Source organism: Centruroides vittatus, unplaced genomic scaffold (genome assembly GCF_030686945.1).
Source record: "Centruroides vittatus isolate TY-2023 unplaced genomic scaffold, ASM3068694v2 contig_808, whole genome shotgun sequence".
In the NCBI taxonomy this organism is placed as follows: domain Eukaryota; kingdom Metazoa; phylum Arthropoda; class Arachnida; order Scorpiones; family Buthidae; genus Centruroides; species Centruroides vittatus.
This window is the reverse complement of record NW_027122526.1, coordinates 74,774-94,985: the sequence shown is the minus strand read 5'-3', so window position 1 is coordinate 94,985 and position 20,212 is coordinate 74,774. Positions and strand designations below refer to the sequence as shown.

The 20,212-nt window shown below is 27.2% G+C and overlaps 1 protein-coding gene across 1 annotated transcript; it reads right to left on the bottom strand.

Moving 5' to 3' along the window:
- Nucleotides 1-1,750: 1,750 nt before the first annotated feature.
- LOC136982107 (intraflagellar transport protein 88 homolog) lies at nucleotides 1,751-18,813 on the bottom strand. The gene is made up of 26 exons (XM_067278527.1): nucleotides 18,685-18,813; nucleotides 18,408-18,513; nucleotides 14,227-14,289; nucleotides 14,075-14,131; nucleotides 12,853-12,973; nucleotides 12,696-12,771; nucleotides 12,528-12,618; nucleotides 12,362-12,466; nucleotides 12,016-12,118; nucleotides 9,931-10,045; nucleotides 9,624-9,858; nucleotides 9,463-9,533; nucleotides 8,345-8,431; nucleotides 8,167-8,266; nucleotides 8,002-8,088; nucleotides 6,977-7,046; nucleotides 6,784-6,900; nucleotides 6,599-6,707; nucleotides 6,428-6,466; nucleotides 6,252-6,363; nucleotides 6,060-6,175; nucleotides 5,861-5,979; nucleotides 5,683-5,789; nucleotides 2,159-2,237; nucleotides 1,956-2,087; nucleotides 1,751-1,883 (listed from the first exon to the last, which is right to left on the bottom strand). The coding sequence occupies exons 2-26, from the start codon at nucleotides 18,483-18,485 to the stop codon at nucleotides 1,759-1,761; spliced, it is 2,514 nt and encodes an 837-aa protein (XP_067134628.1). The 5' UTR covers nucleotides 18,486-18,513; nucleotides 18,685-18,813; the 3' UTR covers nucleotides 1,751-1,758.
- Nucleotides 18,814-20,212: the final 1,399 nt, after the last annotated feature.

Sequence of the window (20,212 nt, the reverse complement as noted above, 5' to 3'; positions counted from 1 at the left end):
AATTACACATCTCAATAAAATTTGAAAGATTATTTATACATTTGATTCAAGCACAATATCTTCTCCAATTATAAATTTGAAATATATACTAAATAATTAAACCTAAGCAGAATTTACTTTTGATTTTATGTTTCTTTTCTTAACAAGCATTTACGTTGGATTTGAACTAAATTTTTTAAATATTACATCAATTTTGAACTAATATTTATTATCATTAAAATAATTTATTTTAACTTAAAAATTCTTTAATAAGAATGTACCATGCTCTTATCTATTTAATCTGTAAAAAAGTTCAAAGGACACTTGAAATTATTCTTTTTGGATCAAATCCAAAAATGACTGCTCTGCTCCACAAAGCCTGTATCTGTACAATATTAAATATTCATGAAGCACTTGTGAAATTACAGCATCAAAGTACAATTCTTACAGGAACTGAAAAATAAAAAAAAAAAATTATAAAATGCAATTTCATCTTATTACTCACTTAGACATACAAATCATTTGCTAGATTTAAACTCTACATAAATTTAATAATTTACACATGATGATTAAAACATAAAATGATATTTTAGAATTTTATATTTATAAAAACTTCTTAATCTTCTTTTCATAATTGTTATATATACAGTAGACCCCCTATAACATGGGTTCATATAACATGAATTTGTATAACACGGCGAAAAAATTGCGATCTTGTCCGTATAACATGCTAAAAGAGGCTCGTATAACATGGTAAAACGTCATTGCCGACTCGTGTTGCGACAGGATTGGTCAAATCTGGACCAATAACGGACATTGCACAAACCGTTGAGTTTAAACGAGCAGCGGACCTACTAAAAACCATTTATTATTTAACGGCCATAAAAATTATATTTTTATTAATGATGTCTTCAAAGTTCAGCGAATTTTTCGCAGAAAAATAACTTATCCGGAAATATGCACTTGCTGTTCGATGAGCCATTCTGTGACAAAAACAAGCTTAAGCAATGGCGTCGTCGAACAGTGCAGACTCGGTAAGTAATCCTACAATTTTTTGTTTATAGCATAGTTTATATGGATTATTCCCAAAAATTATATGTGATTTGGAAATGTTGAGTCAAATTAGTCTAGAATCGGTTAATTTTATGGAAGAAAACCTTTCAAACAGCCGTAGCCCCTAAACTGCACACTTGCCGGGCTGTGATTGGCTCATGTATTTAAGTGACTCATACAACGTGGAATTCATATAACACGGAACTTATCTACCATGTTATAGGGGAGTCTACAGTACTGTATTATAATAGAGTATATATAACAATTATATAATCACGGTGATGGTTCAATAAAAGTACAATCTTATTTTTTTAATATCAACTATGCTGCAAAATATTTAATATCTACAAATTCATGATTATTTGAAAATAGACAATGAATCTAAAAATTGACAGGTTCATTTAATTAATATTTATCACAAAATATTTAATAATCAAATATTCTAAAATGTGTTTTGTTTAAAAAAGTTATGTTAATCAGTGCCAAAACTTATTTATAATGATAATCTATATTAAAATATAACTGTGTATGAAATATTTTTAAATTGATAATTTGAATTACTTAGTCTCAAACTCTTATTTAAATTTAATATATTATTATTAAACAATGTGTTAATCATTTAGATATTAAGAAAAAAAAAATTTTCTTTAATCAAAATGAATCAATATATATTATAATTAAAATTTTCATAATTTATATTGTTTTTTAATACTTACTTTTAAAAAATTATACAGGTAACAAATCATCACCAAGTTCTTCATTATCGAATTCATCTTCAACGGGGTCTTTGCGTCTTGCTGCAGTTTTGGGTCGCTCTTGTTGAGGTCCTAATGGATCTTCATAATTTGCATCTAAAAATAACAAATTTTATTTTTTATTACTATAATTTAATTTAAATAATTTAACCTATTTTATCACCATACCAATTTCTTTTCTTGCTGGCTGAAATGGTTCTTCTGCTTCTGAAATAAATTTATGGTCTAATGATCTTGCTGATGCTGCAAGAGAATTTCGAGAACTGCTTCTATGTGGTGTTCCAGGTGGAGCGCTGTTAACTAATTAAAAAATAATTCCATTTTTTATGTTATTACTTTTTATCCTATCCAAAAAAAAAACGTCAACTTACAACTACTTGCTGAACCATCTCTTGAAGTCCTACTACTGCTATGACGACTTCCAGGACGACTAGTATTGCTGGCAACCCTCTATTAAATTTAATATGGTAAATTTCATTTTTAAATATTTTATATAAATTTTTATACGTATTATACAAATAAGTGAGTTAAGCAATTCAATTGGAACATACTAGAATTTCATGTTAAAATTTTACACACACGAAATGATTAAATAAACTAAATATAATTTATAAATAAATAAATAAATACCTGAATCTATTGGGTATAAATATTTAGAACCTTTGCTTATAGTCTATTCGTTGAATTAATATAGCAGATATATGCAAAGCTTAAGCTAATAATATTCTATTATATCCACTATTATAATATCAGTAAATTTCAATTTCTTTTTAATAATAACAATTTGGTGCATGAAAACTGATCCGGGGTGACCATTCATCCCGAATTCTAGCTTCGCGTCCCACATAGATACACATCCAAGAAGTAACAATTTGTTTAGTGTCAAAATTAATTTAGTTTATATAGTACAGCTGACCCTTGATAATCCGACATGCTCAGTAGTCCGACGCACTTCCCGTCAAGGTCACCACAGTCCCCGTCCCATTACGTGTCTGCTTGAACAGAAGGATGTTGCGACATGAATCTCCCCACCCAATTCTTACACGATGACACACATTTCTTGTGTTTTCTGTGAGCAGTTCTGTACGTACTGTATTATTTATGCCTATACATACTGTATGTACATTTATTAGCTTCCATATTTCTTTTAATAAACATGTTTTAGTTAACCGAAATGGGTGTTTCATTTCCATATTAACCTAGGCAGCATTTTACTCATAAAATGTAGGAATATTGTAGGCTACTGCTAGCAAAACAATGCCAAATATGTAATCACCTTCGGTAATCCGACACCCCTTTGGTCCCATACATGTCGGATTATCAAGGGTCAGCTGTATTTCCATCATATTTTGGATCATATTATTTTCAGAGCCTTGCATTGGCAGTATTACATGTGCACTCTTGTTTGCAATGAAGTTTGCTGCAAATTTCATTGTGAACTTGTGACAAGAGTGATTATAATAACCTTTATTCTTAAACTCTTGAAACTGTTTTCTGTTGTTTTGATAATCATTCTATGAATTAATAGTACTGTATTTTAATTGCAAAGCATATTTTTTATAAGGAGGTATTAGATTTAGGAAAATACCTCATCAACTAAATGAAGTGCTACCGGTAAGTATTTTTAGAGTTTAGAAAAACAAACTGTACTTTATACAATATTCAAAACTGAAAAAGCAGTTAAATTAAATTTAAATAGTAGTTTAATTTTTTAACACAACTGCTTAAATTTTCTAAATTTAATTTTTTTAGAATCCTTCCAATGGCTGGCAAGAAAAGAGTTTGTAAATTCAATGATGATATTGCAAAAGAATTTCCATTTATAAAGCAGACAAAAATTGATTGTAATGTTCTCTGCACTCAGTTCAATTCCACATTTTCAATTACTTACGGTGGATGAAACAACGCTGCACAACACATTAAGTCCCAAAAACATAAGAAGGCAAATCAAGTAGCAGCAACTTCTCATAGTGTCATGCAATATTTTTGCAAGAAAGAATTTAGTGAAGAAGAATGACAGCTTACACTGCTGAAGTAGTATTTTCATTTCACACAGTCGTGCACAGTCAGTCATTTAGATCTATGGACTGCATGTCAAATTTAATCAAACTATTTTTTGAGAAAAAATTTTCTTGCACACATACAAAAATTGAGGCAATAGTTAAAAATGTGATAAAACCATTTGCAATCTCCACTCTTAAAATCAAATTAGAAAACATTCGCTTTATTACCATTTACACAGATACTTCAAACCACAAAGATTTAAAGTTATTTCTGATCCTAATTAGATATTTTAATCGCAAAGATGTTCAAGTTAATAAGTTAAAATTTTAATTATATTTAGTCATTCTTCCTGGAGAAACATTGGAGATAAACAAAGTCAGTTATTGATACATTGGATTCAAATAACTTGATGGGATATTGTGCAGATAATACAAATTCCAATTTTGGAGGTGTTAATATAAAAGGAACAAACAATGTATTTTTGCAATTAAACTGTACAATAATTAGAATAGGTTGCGTAGCACCCATAATCCACAATGCAGTTCAAAACTGCGGCAGATTTGATTCCTTTAGACAGGGAAGGAAAAATTGGTGAAATTTATAGCCACTTTTACATTTGCATGATTTGGGTAGAGCTGTTTCTTATCTAGAATTACAGGGTAAACAATTTGAGGAAATTACTCGTTTTAAATGGATTAATTTAAAATGTCAGGTAGACTGAAACAACATAGGAGAAACAATAGTTTTCATGAAGAAATATTTGCCTGAAAACAAATATCTGGTACTGAAAAATAAATTAATCAACAAAATTTCATATTTGAAATGATATGTAAATGTTGAAAAACTTCAACAATGGAACAATGAAGAAACACCCACTGATAAGTGTTGCATACAAATTTTCAATCATTTCAACAAAAATCATATTCCCTGTGTTCATCTCACAAAAGTTGTAGAATTCATGCTTTGTTTATCTGGTACCATTGCAACTACTGAACGAATGTTTTCTATTATAAATAGTTTATGGACAGCAGATAAATCACAGTTGAATGTTGATACTGTAAAGGCAATGGTTATAACAAAGTGCAATTTAGAGTGCAATATTTGCAAAAACTTCAAGCAACAAATAGAAAAGTGTGATGAATTTCTTAAAAAGATTCAAACCATTGCAAAATACTCTTAACTACTCTTAAAAGTTTTAAATTGGGTTCAAACAGTGTACAAGTGAACAAGCAATTAGTTTGAAGTTAAAACTAATAACTTGTTCAAATTATTTATACTTTAAATAAAAAGTTTTTATTGTATTTGTATTTGTTTCATTAAGTGTAATTTTTTAATTCTTTTGTAAAATCCCTCCTACCGGGCTCAATGTCCCAGATTGCACCGCAGAAAAAATGGTCAGCCTAGTTCTATCTATTATCTCAACTCAATAAAGGAACTATAATTTTTAAACTTCATAATTTAAAGGAGTTATAATTTTTAAATTAATCTTCAGTTATAAATCAACTATACTCGGGGAGGGAGACAAATTTTGTTTAATAATATTTAATGGAACTTTTTTTAGTGTAATTAATTCCAAATATACTTTTGAATTCACTATTTATTCATACTAAATTAAATAGCATTTTCTTTGCTTTAATAAAACTTTTTTTGATTACAATAAATTAAAATTTATTTCAGTGCTTATGTTAAACAAACACTACATAAAAGCATAGTTTTTTTGCTTAACATATGAGATTTGTTTCATCAGAAACAATCCTTAATATGAATTTACATTGTATGAAAATCATCAATAAATTCATATTAAAATTATTATTAAAAAAACTGTTTTATGTTATGACTTTTATACAATTAAAAATTTTACTTTTTGTAAAATAATTTAGAATTTCAATACCTGTTCTTTAAGCTCCTTTGCCTTTTCAGCTTTTTTTAATTTCACAGCATATTCTGCTGCTTCTTGCAAGCCAAGATCAGTACATAATCTGACTAGAAACTTCAAACCTGAGAAACAATCAAATAAACAATAATTTTCAAACTGTTAACTCAAAAATATTTAAAAAATGATTTCTTACATTCTGTGTTTTCAGGAAACTTTTTATGGATATGTTTATAAGTCTGTAATGCATGCTGATAATTTCCACTCCTGCGATGACAACTAGCAACCATAAGTTGCCATTTAACTTGTGAGGGTCTAAGATTAAATGTTATGGGATTACTATTATCCTTAATATTGCTGAATTTAAACAAGTAAAATTGAGAATTGCACTTAACTGTATAATTGCTGCTCTTTCAAAATATTTTATAGCTTTTTCATACACTTGAGAATCGATATGATATGCTCCTAACCATTCAATTATTTCAATATTTGAAGGAAAATATCTATATGACTAAAAATTTTATATAGATAGATAGATTTTAGAAACAATGTTGTGTAAAATTGTAGAAATCTAATGACGTGCTTACATCTGAATGATATTGAAAAGCTTGCTGCTTGTCACCTTCTGCTTCACACATGTCACCAATTTTAGCCAATAAGTGTGGATCAGTTGGAAGAAGAGTAGCTAATTGTTGATACCTAATTTGATATTTCATTAATTTTAATTAAAAAATCATTTATTTAAAAATATTTATAAGCTTACCATTCCATTGCCTGATCCAAATCTTCTAGCATTTCATATCTATTTTTATGAATTAAAGAATATATCAATTTAAAATCATTTTTTTAGAACTTAAAAACAAATGTTTTTTTTTTAGTTATTGATATATGTTATCATCATGTTAAAATGTATTATATATTTTAAAAAGGATACACACTAGCAATTTCATACACAACTTGTGGGTGATTTCGAACAATAGCATGAAATTTATAAAAACATTCCAATGCCTCCTCTAAATTTCCCAGTTTTTTATTTGTTAAACCTATAATGTTTAATATCAGTTTAGAAACATTTCTTTCTTTTTATAAAACACTATGCTTGAAGATAAATTAAATTACCTAAGTTATATAATGCTTCCATACAACTAGCTTCATTACTCAAAGATTCTTTGTAAAATTCTTTTGCCTTCTCAAGATCACCACGTCTAAAGCATGTATTTCCTTTGTTTACTAATGCTGAATATACCAAAGTTTTTTATTTTTATAATATAGGAAAATACGATTTAATATATCCGAAATTTGTAATATTTACCTCCAGCATTATAACGATCTGCGACAATAGCTTGATCAGCATATTTATCAGCCTGAGTATTATCCCCTTGCTGAATAGAGAAGTAATAGATTTATCATTTTACTGCCATAAATTATGAAAAAACTTTTTTTATATGTAGTGTACAAAATAAACAAAGTAAATGAAATTGCTTGTATTCACAAATACTTTCACATTTATTATAGGACTTTTTCAAGTGAACATTCCATAATAAATACAAAATAAAATATAAAAATTTTTAAAATTTATTTGAATAAAATAACTAACAAAGAAAAAATATTATTATTTATTAATGGTAAAAATAACTAAACAATGAATATGTTATGTAGTTGTATTTATTATATTGTAGCAGAATGTTTCAATAGAAAATTTGTCTATTATTAGATAATAAATGCATATTTATAACCCTAGCCGTCCATCTTATTAAAAATGACAGCATTCTTAATTATATAAGAACCAATAATTGGACACTGGTAACAAATAAAAACAAGAATATTCCTGCATTGCTGATAAACTACCAAGCTGTCATAAATGACATTAGATTACAATTACACTACCATACCATGTACAAACAAATACAATACCATTTGTGATAGAATGTTATAAAGCAAAATAGACTAATATGTACAGTACCTTATCTCTTACTAAAACAGTTGAAATATTGTGCCTTAGTATGATAAACACAGCATTTGATTTGGCTCTTTGTTTTGCCTCTAATTAATAATACTTTTTGTACCATTGATTATTTTGTTTGAATTAATATAGTAATATTATGTACCATGTTTTATTTGTAATTATGAAAAGTTCACTTAATACAGCAATGTAATAGAAGTGACAGTACTTGTATATATTAGCAAGTGAATTATCTTTAGCCATTTTAATACTGACCTGTTTTAAGATTTTATATTATAAGTTAGAAATGTAATGATAAATCAATATAACTTAATCTAATTTAATAATATAACAATTAAATGCTTACAAAATTTTTAATATAACACAAATCTCACCAAAAAATAAAGAAATGATAAATTAGTTGCAGCTGTACTTGCTACTTTTGTTTCTTTTTTTTCAAACATTTTTAATGTTTCTATTGCCTAAAAATAAAATTTCATCACTTTAAAGGTAAAAAAATTTTTCTTATATTTCAAAAATAATGAAAAATTAATTTTTACCTGGTTAAATTCTCTCTTCCTTAAATACATCACAGCTTTATTAATTTCAATATCATTTGCTAATTCTGCATGGGAAGATGCATTTATCTGTTGAACACACCTAGGACAAACACAATTTTTACAATTGTTTTAAATAAAACTTTTAATTTTTATATTTAAAAGAAACGTTAATAGATACCATTCATATCCTTCTGAAAAACTTGTGAGAATTACAGGAGCAATCAATTTTGCTGCTGTCAGAATACTAGATTCAGCTTCTTGTCTTCTATTAATGCAGATTTTATAAAAATAAAAATTTGTATACCAAAATAAGAAAACAGAAAACAATCATGTAGATAAATGTATAAGCACCGGTATTGTACTTTTAGTGTTTTGTAACTAAAAATTTTAAATTTATTGTGTAATACCTTCAAAATATAAAGTTTCATTCTAATATAAACAATAGAAATTTTCTAATTTATGCAATTTCAAATAGAATACAATGTATTTCAACAAAATATGTATCAGGTGCCGTAGTAATGTAATGCTAAAAATTTTCCATCTTACAGGTATGCCTGGAAGATGGAAAATTTGTATGTTCTATATTTGTAGTTTCCATTGATGAAAACTGTGCAAGCATTAAAATTTTTTTAATATTTATAATAATCTATTTTATGTTTTGTTTAATTTAATGTTTACTAAAATTACATGTATAAAAAATGATGATTTTAGCATTTACATGACTATGACAAGCAACATTTATATTTTGTTCAAAAGCATACTAAAAGCTTTTGTTTGAACAATATAAATATTTGAGCATGTTTGAATACATTGTATTCTAATCTTTAAATTTGCATAAACATGAAAATATTTTATTACAAGAAATGAAAGTACTTGCTTTAAACTGGTATTTTTTGAATTAACTTACATTAAATAATTCAGATATATCAACTAGTATGCTTTTGCAGTCTGTTGGTCTTGCCAATGAGTTAAACAGCACATAACTCAAATAAGCATATTCTTGTATTAATGCAATATATAGAGATCTCTGTTGTATTAACATATTTAGGTTGAAATAGCAACTGACATCTCAAATAAAGTTTTATTCTATTATATTTAAATATTTTGTAGAAGCACTAAAAATGATATTCTTTATAAAATATGGAATTTCAAGAAAAAACAGATTTACAAGCATATTGCAAATAGTGGTATCAGAGATTGATTTCCTTTCTAATAATTATTTTAATATTATATCTCATTTTTTATGAAAAAGTAAGCAATATTAAGTTATCACTATAAGAATAATATAAAAAGTACCTTTTTCTTTCTATCTTTCTTAATGCATCTTCTTTGATTGCTTCCATAATCAAATTTGAATGCGAATCTTCCTAAATTCAATAAATCATTCGTAACTATTTAAATTTAACTTGACTTTAAAATTATTATTGTATTCATTACTTAAATAATAAGTTTCTTACTGAACTTGAAGAATATTTTTCATCATCATCTACATTATCAAGAGTTACATCAAGAAGTTTTAAAAAACTGTGTTTCATCTTTTCACGATCACCCAATGAATAATGGCAGAGAATAAGATGAAGAGCAGTTTTAAAATCTGGTTTCTCAGCCATTATATATTCAAACGATGTTATAGCATCAGTAAATTGCCCCATTTTCACAAAAGTCAATCCAATATTCTTCATTATTTTTATCCTTCAATATTAAAACTTTATGGTCAAACATCAATTAACATTAAAAAATGTAACATAAAAATTAAAATCTTACCTCATATCTTTATGAGTATTTGGTAGTTGATCTAATGCCATTCTATAAAATTTAATTGCTTTTGGATAATTACCCTGATTATAATAAATGTTTCCAATATTTACCTTTAAACGCCCTACAATATTTAATTCCAATAAGTTATATATGAAAAAAGTATATTCAATTAAATTAATTACATATAAATGAAAACCTGTCTTCTTTTAGCATAATATATATATTATAATTACATCTACAATGAACTGCTAATGGAAGTGAAACAGAATAAATTAACATTTCAATGTTTGAGATAGTACTGTCTAAACTGCATATTGATAAATGTTATGATTTCAATGATCATTTTAAAGCTTTGGACTACATGATAATAGTGGAGCTTATACAAAAGTTTTAGTTCTGTTCTAACAATTTTCTACAGGTTATCCGTATGAAATTATAGTAATTCTATAACTTATCGTTACTTTAATATTTATTTCTATTTTACATTAAGCAGAGATCATGCTAATTTATTATGAAAAATTGAAATTATATGAATAATGTTTTTTTTTAAAGAAAATAATTTGTAAATATTAAAAAAAAAAACTAGAAGTAAATACTAACTCGGTACATTCAGGGTGCATAATCAGTATTTTGCTATTTTCCTTTGGGTGTCTTTTATAAGTCTAGGCTCACTATTAAAATTACTACTCCCATATCCCTTATTCCAGTTTTGATTGTGTAGATCAGATGCAGAACACCTGATTTGCTTAACCAAGATTGTTTAAGTTTTATGTCATATTTCCAATTAAGTGAGTAGAATAATTTAAAATCTACTGTGAATTTATTCATATATTAATTAAAACTAGAAGTAAATACAAAATTAATGACTTAGTAAAAGAAAAGAAAAAGTTATTTTTAAAATCCAAAATTTTCTAAAAAAGTATTCAAATAAACTTTTTAGCAATTCTGTTTTCTGTCAGTAAATTCAAAAACTAGTTAAGAGAATGAATAGTTCAAATCTCGTTAAAGAAATTTTATTTATTTACAGAATACTGTAAGGCAGTGGTTCCCAACCTTTTCTAGGATGCGGAACACTCTTGTGAGCAATTTTCTTTAGCGGAACACTTACTTAAGTTAATATGAAATACATAAGCTTGTCATCAGTTATTTTATTAGAATTGAGCAGTTATAATTCAAAATCTCTACTCATATTATTAACGCCAATTCTAAGATAGGAAAAAATATACCTAAATAACTTTAATGGGAAACTTGTGCCTGATGTTTTTTTACATATTTCATTCAGTTTTTATCATTGCCTTTATCTTATTCGAAACAGTAGTACACTCCATAAGTACGAGTCGTATAGTACATATATATATGTTTATGAAAATTTTATGATTTTAATTTTTTAATATTCAGTGGCTCGAATACGATTGTACACTTTCCGATTTGCAACTAAATCTGCGGAACACTTGGGAGATGCTTACGGAACACCGGTTGGGAACCACTGCTGTAAGGTAATGCCATTAAGGCAAAATAAGTTTTCCAAGATAAAAAACTTTCTCGGTAAAACCAAAAATTTTATAACAATAAAGAAACACGACGATAATGAAAAAATGACAATGATAACGATAAGCTAGCGTACATATAAAACCTTTCTACAAAAACATTTAAGTGTATAGAAATCTTGATATATGTCCTACATGTTTTGAATTAAGCTTATGAATCTATAAAAAATGATTTTTGAAAGCCTAAAATAAGGAAATAAGATGATAAATTGAATTTTGTCTTAATTAATTAATTTTTATTACCAAAAATATTTGTTTCATTTTTGTTTCAATAGATGTTAAGTATTCAGATATTATCCTTTACAAATCCTTAAATGCTATTTTTTGAAAACAGTATTACTTACGTAGAGTAAAGAGTATAGAGTAAATAACTGATAACATGTCTCTATATTTTTCTTCTGAAGATCAAAAACAGCAATTTAAAATAGAGACCTTATATATCAAAGTTTATTACATTAAATTATTTAACAAAATTTAAAATGGTTGCATATAAGATTCAATAATTTTTTCTTTTTAAAACAGAAATAAATAAATAAATACTTGCCTGCATTAGAAAATGATCTGTTTTTTACTATAAGCTGATAGGTATTTAAAGCTTCTGAATACATTTCATTAGCAGCATATTGAATTGCTAAATTAAAAAGAACCTGTAAAATAAAATTTTTATTTAATACAAGAATTTTGTATCAATAACTCTGTTATGAAATTATTACATATTTTGTGTAATTTAAAATATAACCAACAGATATTAAATAATATATTAATATTTAAATTATTATATCTGTATTTTAACTTTTCATAATATATTTACTAAAATTTCAAGTATTTTTATCTTTAAATTTTAAAATATTATTATTTTTAATTAAAAAGTTAATTTATTGTTCACTCACACAAAACGTAAGATCCATATTTGCTGATGCTTCTGAAACAAGTTGTTCTCTTTGTCTACTTAAAGCTCTTTCTTTGGCTGATGCTTCTTTTGCTTTTTCAAGTGCCTTAAAATAATTTTATGTAAACAACTTTCAATTTTATATAAGTACGTAAATATTATCTTACCAATTTCATTTCATTACGACTTGCAGCTCTGCAGCTCTCCTCCATTAATTCTTGAACTTTTTTTTCTAACTGTTTAAGTAATTCTTCTGGACTAAATACATAGTTTCTCATTTGAAATATTTTATATGTCTTAGAAATAAAAGTAAAATACATTAGATATGTTTTTACCTATTTTCATCTTTTATCTGCAAAGGAGATACAGAATGTTTAGCTTGATTTAATGGATCAAACATTCCAGTTTGGACTAAAAATGTAAATAAGAATATTTTATTGTTTAAATTATTTTCATATCTACATCAGATTAACATTAACAATTTTTACAAACCTCTATTTCCAGCTGATGAATAACCAACACCTCTAACAGCTGTCATTGGCCTAGCTAAACTATCTTGAGAATTTGTTGTAGTATGACTTGCTGAAGACAACATTGACGTGTGTCCATGATACTAAACAGTAAAATATTAGATTTACATTTAATACATTAGATATTACATTTCACTACATTAACAGTAAAAGTTATGTTAAATAAAATTTACCAAAATAAATTAATTACAGTTGAACTCGATTATAATGAGCATTAACGGACCAGCAAGATTTCCTCGTTATAACCGTTACTCATTATATCCACAAATGGCAGTGACACAACTAGGAGAGAATGGCAGCCGCTTTGGGCGCAAACATGTAGGGCACCTGTGGGCAGCAAAATTTATAGCTACGCCACTGATAATTAGTAAAATCTTTTAACTTTTAATTCTAAATAATTTAATTCAAAAATACGTATATATATTATACTGCATTTTTATTAATAGTTATATAAACTACAATATAATTAATATTTAACAATTTATTTTTTTGTAATTAAAGATAATACTAATTAATAATATGCCTGATTTCAGTTAGTCTTTTTATCTACAAATCTAAAATTGAGGATTGCTTTATTTTTCAATAATGTTGATACTGTCAAAGATGACAAAGAAAACTTTCTACACAATTCAATGCTTTTAGCATCACATTCTAACTTGCAAATAATTTCTGCTTTTTCATAAACCAAGGGACAGTTGTTTTTTATAGCCATCTTTCTGATATAAAGATTCATTTTAAACTAGAGTATAAGGTAATTTTACAATCATAGAAATGATTAGATAAATTGGCAAGTAGGGCCAGAAGCTAGTCAAAAAAGAGGGGAGGGGACAGTCTCCAAAAAGAAAGTTACATAATAAATAAGCCTTTAATCAATGCAAGTCAAAAAACTAATTATCCAGCAGTCATAACACAAAGTAACCTTTTAAGTTTTATCTCTTCCAAAAGTTTAGTATTGCATTTCTTACTATATGAACAATTAAGAATGTTTGTGTGTTTGCATAGCTACTGAAGATTTGCTTAGTATATCCTTGAAATACTCTCGTTATAACCGTGAAAAAATGTATGGAAATATGCATAAATTAAAACTGTTACGGCATTTTGCTCATTATAATCATATCTGTTATATCTGTTTTCATTATAACCAAGTTTAACTGCAAACTATACTATATAAAAAAACTGCTTACTCCTGTTCCTCCTCGAGATGTTCCAATTTTTGCAGTCCCAGGAAGTTTTGCCGTAGCCTTTAAAAATTTAATAATTTAAGAAAAAAATATATTTTACAAACAATTATTAATTATATTAATTAAAGAAAATTATTGATAAATATATAGCATACAATTGGCCGACGACCGTGACTAGTTCGAACTGCTTTTTGAAATGCTTCATCTTCTTGGAGAGTCTGTAATATTTAGATTTGTATTATTTATAAACTTTCATATACAAAATATCATAAAACAACATTCCAATTTATTATGTACATATATATTATATTATAAAGATACTAAAAATATTAAAAAACATTCAAAAAATCTTTAAAAAAACAGCAAAAGGGAAATAAATGTTTTTTAAGATACGATTTCAAGGTTTACTTAATATATTCAATTTCTCTAAATATTATTTTATAATAATACATAATTTTTTGCAAGAGTATTTGGAACACAATGCAATAGAAAAAACTCAATAAAAATGTACATGTAGGCCTGTGCATTGGAATATAAAATACTTGTATATATCTAACTATATATTTTATATATTTTCTTTTCATATTTCATATATATTCTATATACAGTATTTTTTTAATCAAAATGTATATTTTGTGTTCATATTCTAATTCTTACCTATTAAGTTCTAAAGAAAATGCAAAGGTTATAAACAATTCAGTCTGCTAAAATATCTAACTTCTTCAGCTAATTCTAATCTTTGGAATGATCATTTTAAATTTGCTTCTTAAATTCTATTATAAATCTCAAAATAAACAAAGTAAATACTGCAATACAATTAAAACCAAACTTAACATTATAGATAAAGAGAATTTTAGTTAAAGTATAAAAACTACAGTGTCTTATTCTATTTTTATTGGTAATTTAACACTTTTTACCAATGCAGAAATAATACAAGCAATTTTTGATAAAAAATAAGAAAAGAAAAATCAACCTAAAAGAATTTTTTCTAATACTTTATTGTTAAAATAGTTAAGATAAATTTTGTGTTGCTTTGCTGCAAATAGTGGGTTAAAAAGATTTTCTTATTGTTTATTAAAACAACATAAAAATATTTTTGTCAACATCAAATATTTAAAAAGATTATATTAAAAAGTATTGAGTTAAATTACTCAAAATATTTTTACATATATAATAAATATGAAATCAATTGCTCCTATCATTGGATGTGTTCAATAATGATCCATAACTTCCTAATGAAGTATTTGATATCATATTGTTATTATCAAACACGCTTTATTTACCTCCAGCAGAAAAGATATTTATGACACCATATTTATATTTAAAACATTGAGAAAAATAATGAGTTATATATATATATAATCATATGAACCATATATAATCATTTGTATAAATATTTTCCTTTCTAATCAATAAAAGAAGCATAACAGATATATGTTAAAACAAGCATAGAGACAGCAGTTAATATTGCAGTTTCTACTTGGATTAGAGTGTTAATTATGATAATGTAATACATTTTGCAAATGCCCTTATTCATTTCAGACTTCAAATTGTGCACCCTTTATCTTTCCACCATTTCTACCACCTTCATGGAAAAAATAGATCCACTTTTTCTATGAAGACATCATCTACTGGCATTATTGAATACATCAGTGCATCTAGTGGAGAATAATGAATTATCAAATACATTGGTGGAAAAAGTGAAATTGTGGAGCATTATCAAACATGCCCAATTTTTATATACTTATATATTACATAAAAATTACATCATCATCACATTCAAAAATATTTATGTTATTCATTTAAATGTAATCCAATAAGTTAAGAAAATTCAGAAATAGCTCCAAGTATACAATCTTAAGAATTTTAATAAAATTTATTCATTGAACAAATAAAATGTCGTCATATAAAGCTTAGTTTGAAGACAGTTTTGAATAATAGTTTATATTACAGTAGAGTCCCATACAATGTGGGGGATTCGTTACTCATCGTATGAAATTGTGTTATCGAAACCTGCATTATCACACGATTTACGAAAGTTTAAATCTTGGCCTATAAGTTGAAAAAAAACATATACCTCTGATTGACAAAATTTGAGGGTTGTTGCTTGTTTTATTTGCACGTTGTACAGGACTCTACTGTATATTTTTGAATGTGTAATTGGCTTTTAGGGTACTTATAACACAATCACATACATTTTATAATTTAACCTTATGAATTATAAACATTGTCAATTTTTATTGAATTATACACAAAATTATACAACTGGATTTTCACAATTTTGCAACATTTAAGGAAATTTTATATTGTTCCTTTTTATAAAATTTTTACTTCTCTTTTTTTAAAAGTAAATAAATAAATAAAGGTTTGTTCAGATATATTTTGAAATAAGATCTGTATGATCTAATATAACTTTTACATCAATGTAATCAATTTAAATGTACTTATGGATTTATCTGAAACAATATATTTGTAATATTTTTAATAAAATCATCATAGATGCATCATTATTAGAAAATTCACATGCATTTAATTTCCTAATGCAGCAGCTCTCACACTTTTTTGACTTGTGGCACACTTTATAGCTTACAGGAAATTGTTAATTTTTGTAATTTTATTTTCTATAGATAATTAAACGTTTTATACAATATAATATTGCTCATTAGTATTAAGTATTTGTATTACTCTACTTTTTTACTATTAGTAATTTGTCTAGTAGAAAAAAACCATTAAGCCATTATAAACTTATTATTGTGATAAATTGGTTTTGTTCATATACAATTTGCCTACAGAAATGCCTCCTGAGAGGTCTTTTACGGGAAACTGGCCTCTATTTAAATGTTGCAAACATGAAGAAAACTCCACAAGGCTAGCCCATTGATCAGGCACAAACCCACAACCAACTACCAGTGTTCGGTGGTGTTATTCACTCAGCCACTGTGGACTATTGTGATAAGAACAAAAATTAAATAAATGCTAAAAAGTGCTGTAAGCTTCATACTTGCCAACCTTTAGAATAAGGAATAGCTGGAACATTGGTAGAAAAATGCTGCTTTTTGAATAAAAGCACTGATAGATAAAATGCAAGAAAATTCTTTATTAACAATGATATTGCATAATAAATACCTTTAATAAACAAAATTTAATTTTATCTCTGCATATGGTATCATGTAAAGCTATTGCCATAAACACTGCAAGAGTATGACAATAGCATTATACTTTTTAACATTAGTTTAGAAAAGGTTACAGGACACCTCATAAATTCACACCAATTTATCACGTGTTCCATCTTTGTGTGTCACAAGTCTTGATACTGCACGATGAGTGCCTCCTGTTGTATGTGTTTGTACAATGTTTTGCTTTGTTAATTTATTTTGTTACAGTGTACTCATGACAGTTGTTATCAGTCAGTTTACTGACTTTCACTACAATTATTAAGGACAATGATTTTTCTGGTTGTGATTTATTTCCTATCTCTGTTAATTTTTTCTTATTATATTGAATATATTTTCCTTTTGCTATACAGCAATACAGGAAGACCTTGCAATGCTCATCAGCCGTACTATTTTTATGAGTTTACAAATCTTTGTAAAATCCCACAAATCTCAAAGAACTATCTAGTTTCTTTCTTTGAGAAAGTTTATACCATATTTCCTGTATATTCTTAAGTGATGAATCAGATGTTTCTTCATTTTGGACAGAGAAACCATAGTGCCGCTCAATGGTCTAACTAAAAGTAACGCATTCCTTCCACCAGTCAGCCACCATACATATATACATATATCAATCTTGGTTTTTTTCTCAATTGAACAAATCTGAGAATGTTTTCCTGGTTTGCTTTAGTTGTTCGTAATAAAATAAATATAGTGTCTTTGGCATGTTTATTGGTATTAGACTCGTTAAATAAAGTGTTTATGTGATAATATCAAGATTTAAAATGCTGACAAAAGGTAAAAGTGGTCTGTCCACTGATGGAGCATACCAAATGCGGTTAATACAACCCTTGGTGCCAAGATGGCGACTCGTCTCTGATTCCAGCAAGGAAACAGTAGGACGCACGTTCTAACCTAACCTAACCTATTCTAATAAATTACCATAATTATTAGCAACCGAATTATTAGAATAGGTTAGGTTAGGTTAAGTTAGAACGTGCGTCCCACTGTTTCCTTGCTGGATTCAGAGACGAGCCGCCATCTTGGCACCAAGGGTTACATTAACCCCAAATGCTACTATTACACTATTACTACTTCTCAGCCTTTGCAGTCCAGGATCAGCTGTTCGGTAAATATCTCACCGATTTTAATTATTTTGTCTTATTATAACAACATGATATTACCCTGGTATCCAAAAGAGGGTCAACTTCATTATAACCACCGTACAGATCATCTTCGTCGGCAAGATGCACGTTCTCCATTTTCTTGTTATTACAAACTATTTGGTTACTATGGAAACAACGAAAACTTTAATTATAACACCCAGTCATCACCTATCTCGATTTAACTTTAAATTATTTTTCTTTAGAAAAATTATGATAAAAGTATTATTTAATTATTACTTAAATGAACAAAATAAAAACTTTTTTTTTTCAAATTGAAAGTACGAAATATATCTACATTTTAGTTTCATTTTATAATTTTGTATATAATAAATGCATATATAAAATAATACGCAAAAATCAACTCAAAATAAACTAAATTATAGAAAAATAAACAAATCCTATCGACGTGATATTTTAAGTTTCGATTTAAAGGTGGCGTCTTATATAAAATCGGCACGCGTGTGGTAGTCAAGGCAAGGTCCTAGATTATAATCTAGGACCATGTGTTGTAGCGTCCCGCTCAAAATAACTTTCGTATTCGTATTTACTACTTGTTAATTTTGAATGTGAAATAAATGAGCATAGAAATTATTTTTATATATTGAATAATCTAAAAGATTCCTTTGCTATTGTAACGAAGACCGGTCATTTTTAGCATATTTTTAATTGCAAGTTCATTGTCGGCCCGTCTTTCATTACCGGTCGCCCCATTGTGGGCCAGGCCAAACCCATGATGGGCTTGCTAAAGAGATCCACTAACTTATACGCAGTGGTGATATTCGAAATATTTAACAAAGGGTTCACTAGCAGAAAATTTTTCCCTGACAATCACCGACAAACGAAATGGATGTTTTAGCTAGAAATAAATACAATACCTTTTCTTGCGATATATCTAATAATCAGTAGCACGAGCCCTGGGCGAAGACCAGGTAACAATAGTATATTAGTGCTGTCGACCTTAATTTTTTTTTAGGCAGAGAAATTTCTCACCCCGAATGGCACTGCTGATAATAGACAGATGTCATCATCTCTCGAAATACAATATCCTTTTTATTTCGCTGTCCATAGCCCGACACGTGTTCCACAGCCATCTTGTATTATCTCGCGCGCGTGAGATTGTGGGATCTGTCTTATGACTGGATCTAGTTTCAAGAACTCTCTTGAATCGATAGCGATTAAACCTCGTTTCGGTCGAGATTGAAACGGTCGAGAGAGATCGCACCAAGACATAGTCCCCGACCTTGCTCACAATCTAGATTGAAATGCTCGGTGCGAACGGGGTATAAGGCTCTAGTTTAGTAGTATTACAGAGTATAACACGTATATTTTAATATATTTTTAAAAAAAAAACAAACCCACTGAGAAATGTTCCGTGTGTTTAACAAGGTTCGGGAAACTGAAAATTTTAACAACGGGTTCGGCCGAACCTGTGCGAACCCGCTGAATATCACCACTGCTTATACGTACAGTACCGTACACACAGGGTTGAGTCAAAAATGGAAAAAAGTCACGATTAAGGTAAAATTATTACAACTATCTTATTTTCAGTATGGTAATAAATAACGAGAAAATCTAGCAGAAAGTATCATTTTTAAATGTTTCTCATAAAGAGCGCTCCATTAATTTATTATTAATTTTATGAGAAAACAAATTAATTACCTTTTATCTAAATTTATTATAAACGTTAAAAAATATTTCATTTAATTAAATGATTTTATTTTATATAATAATTTTTTAAAAAATATGACTAAGATACTAAATCCAAAATTTAAAAAAATATATTTATAAAACATTTTGAAATTTTTTTAGGTTGGCAACCTCGT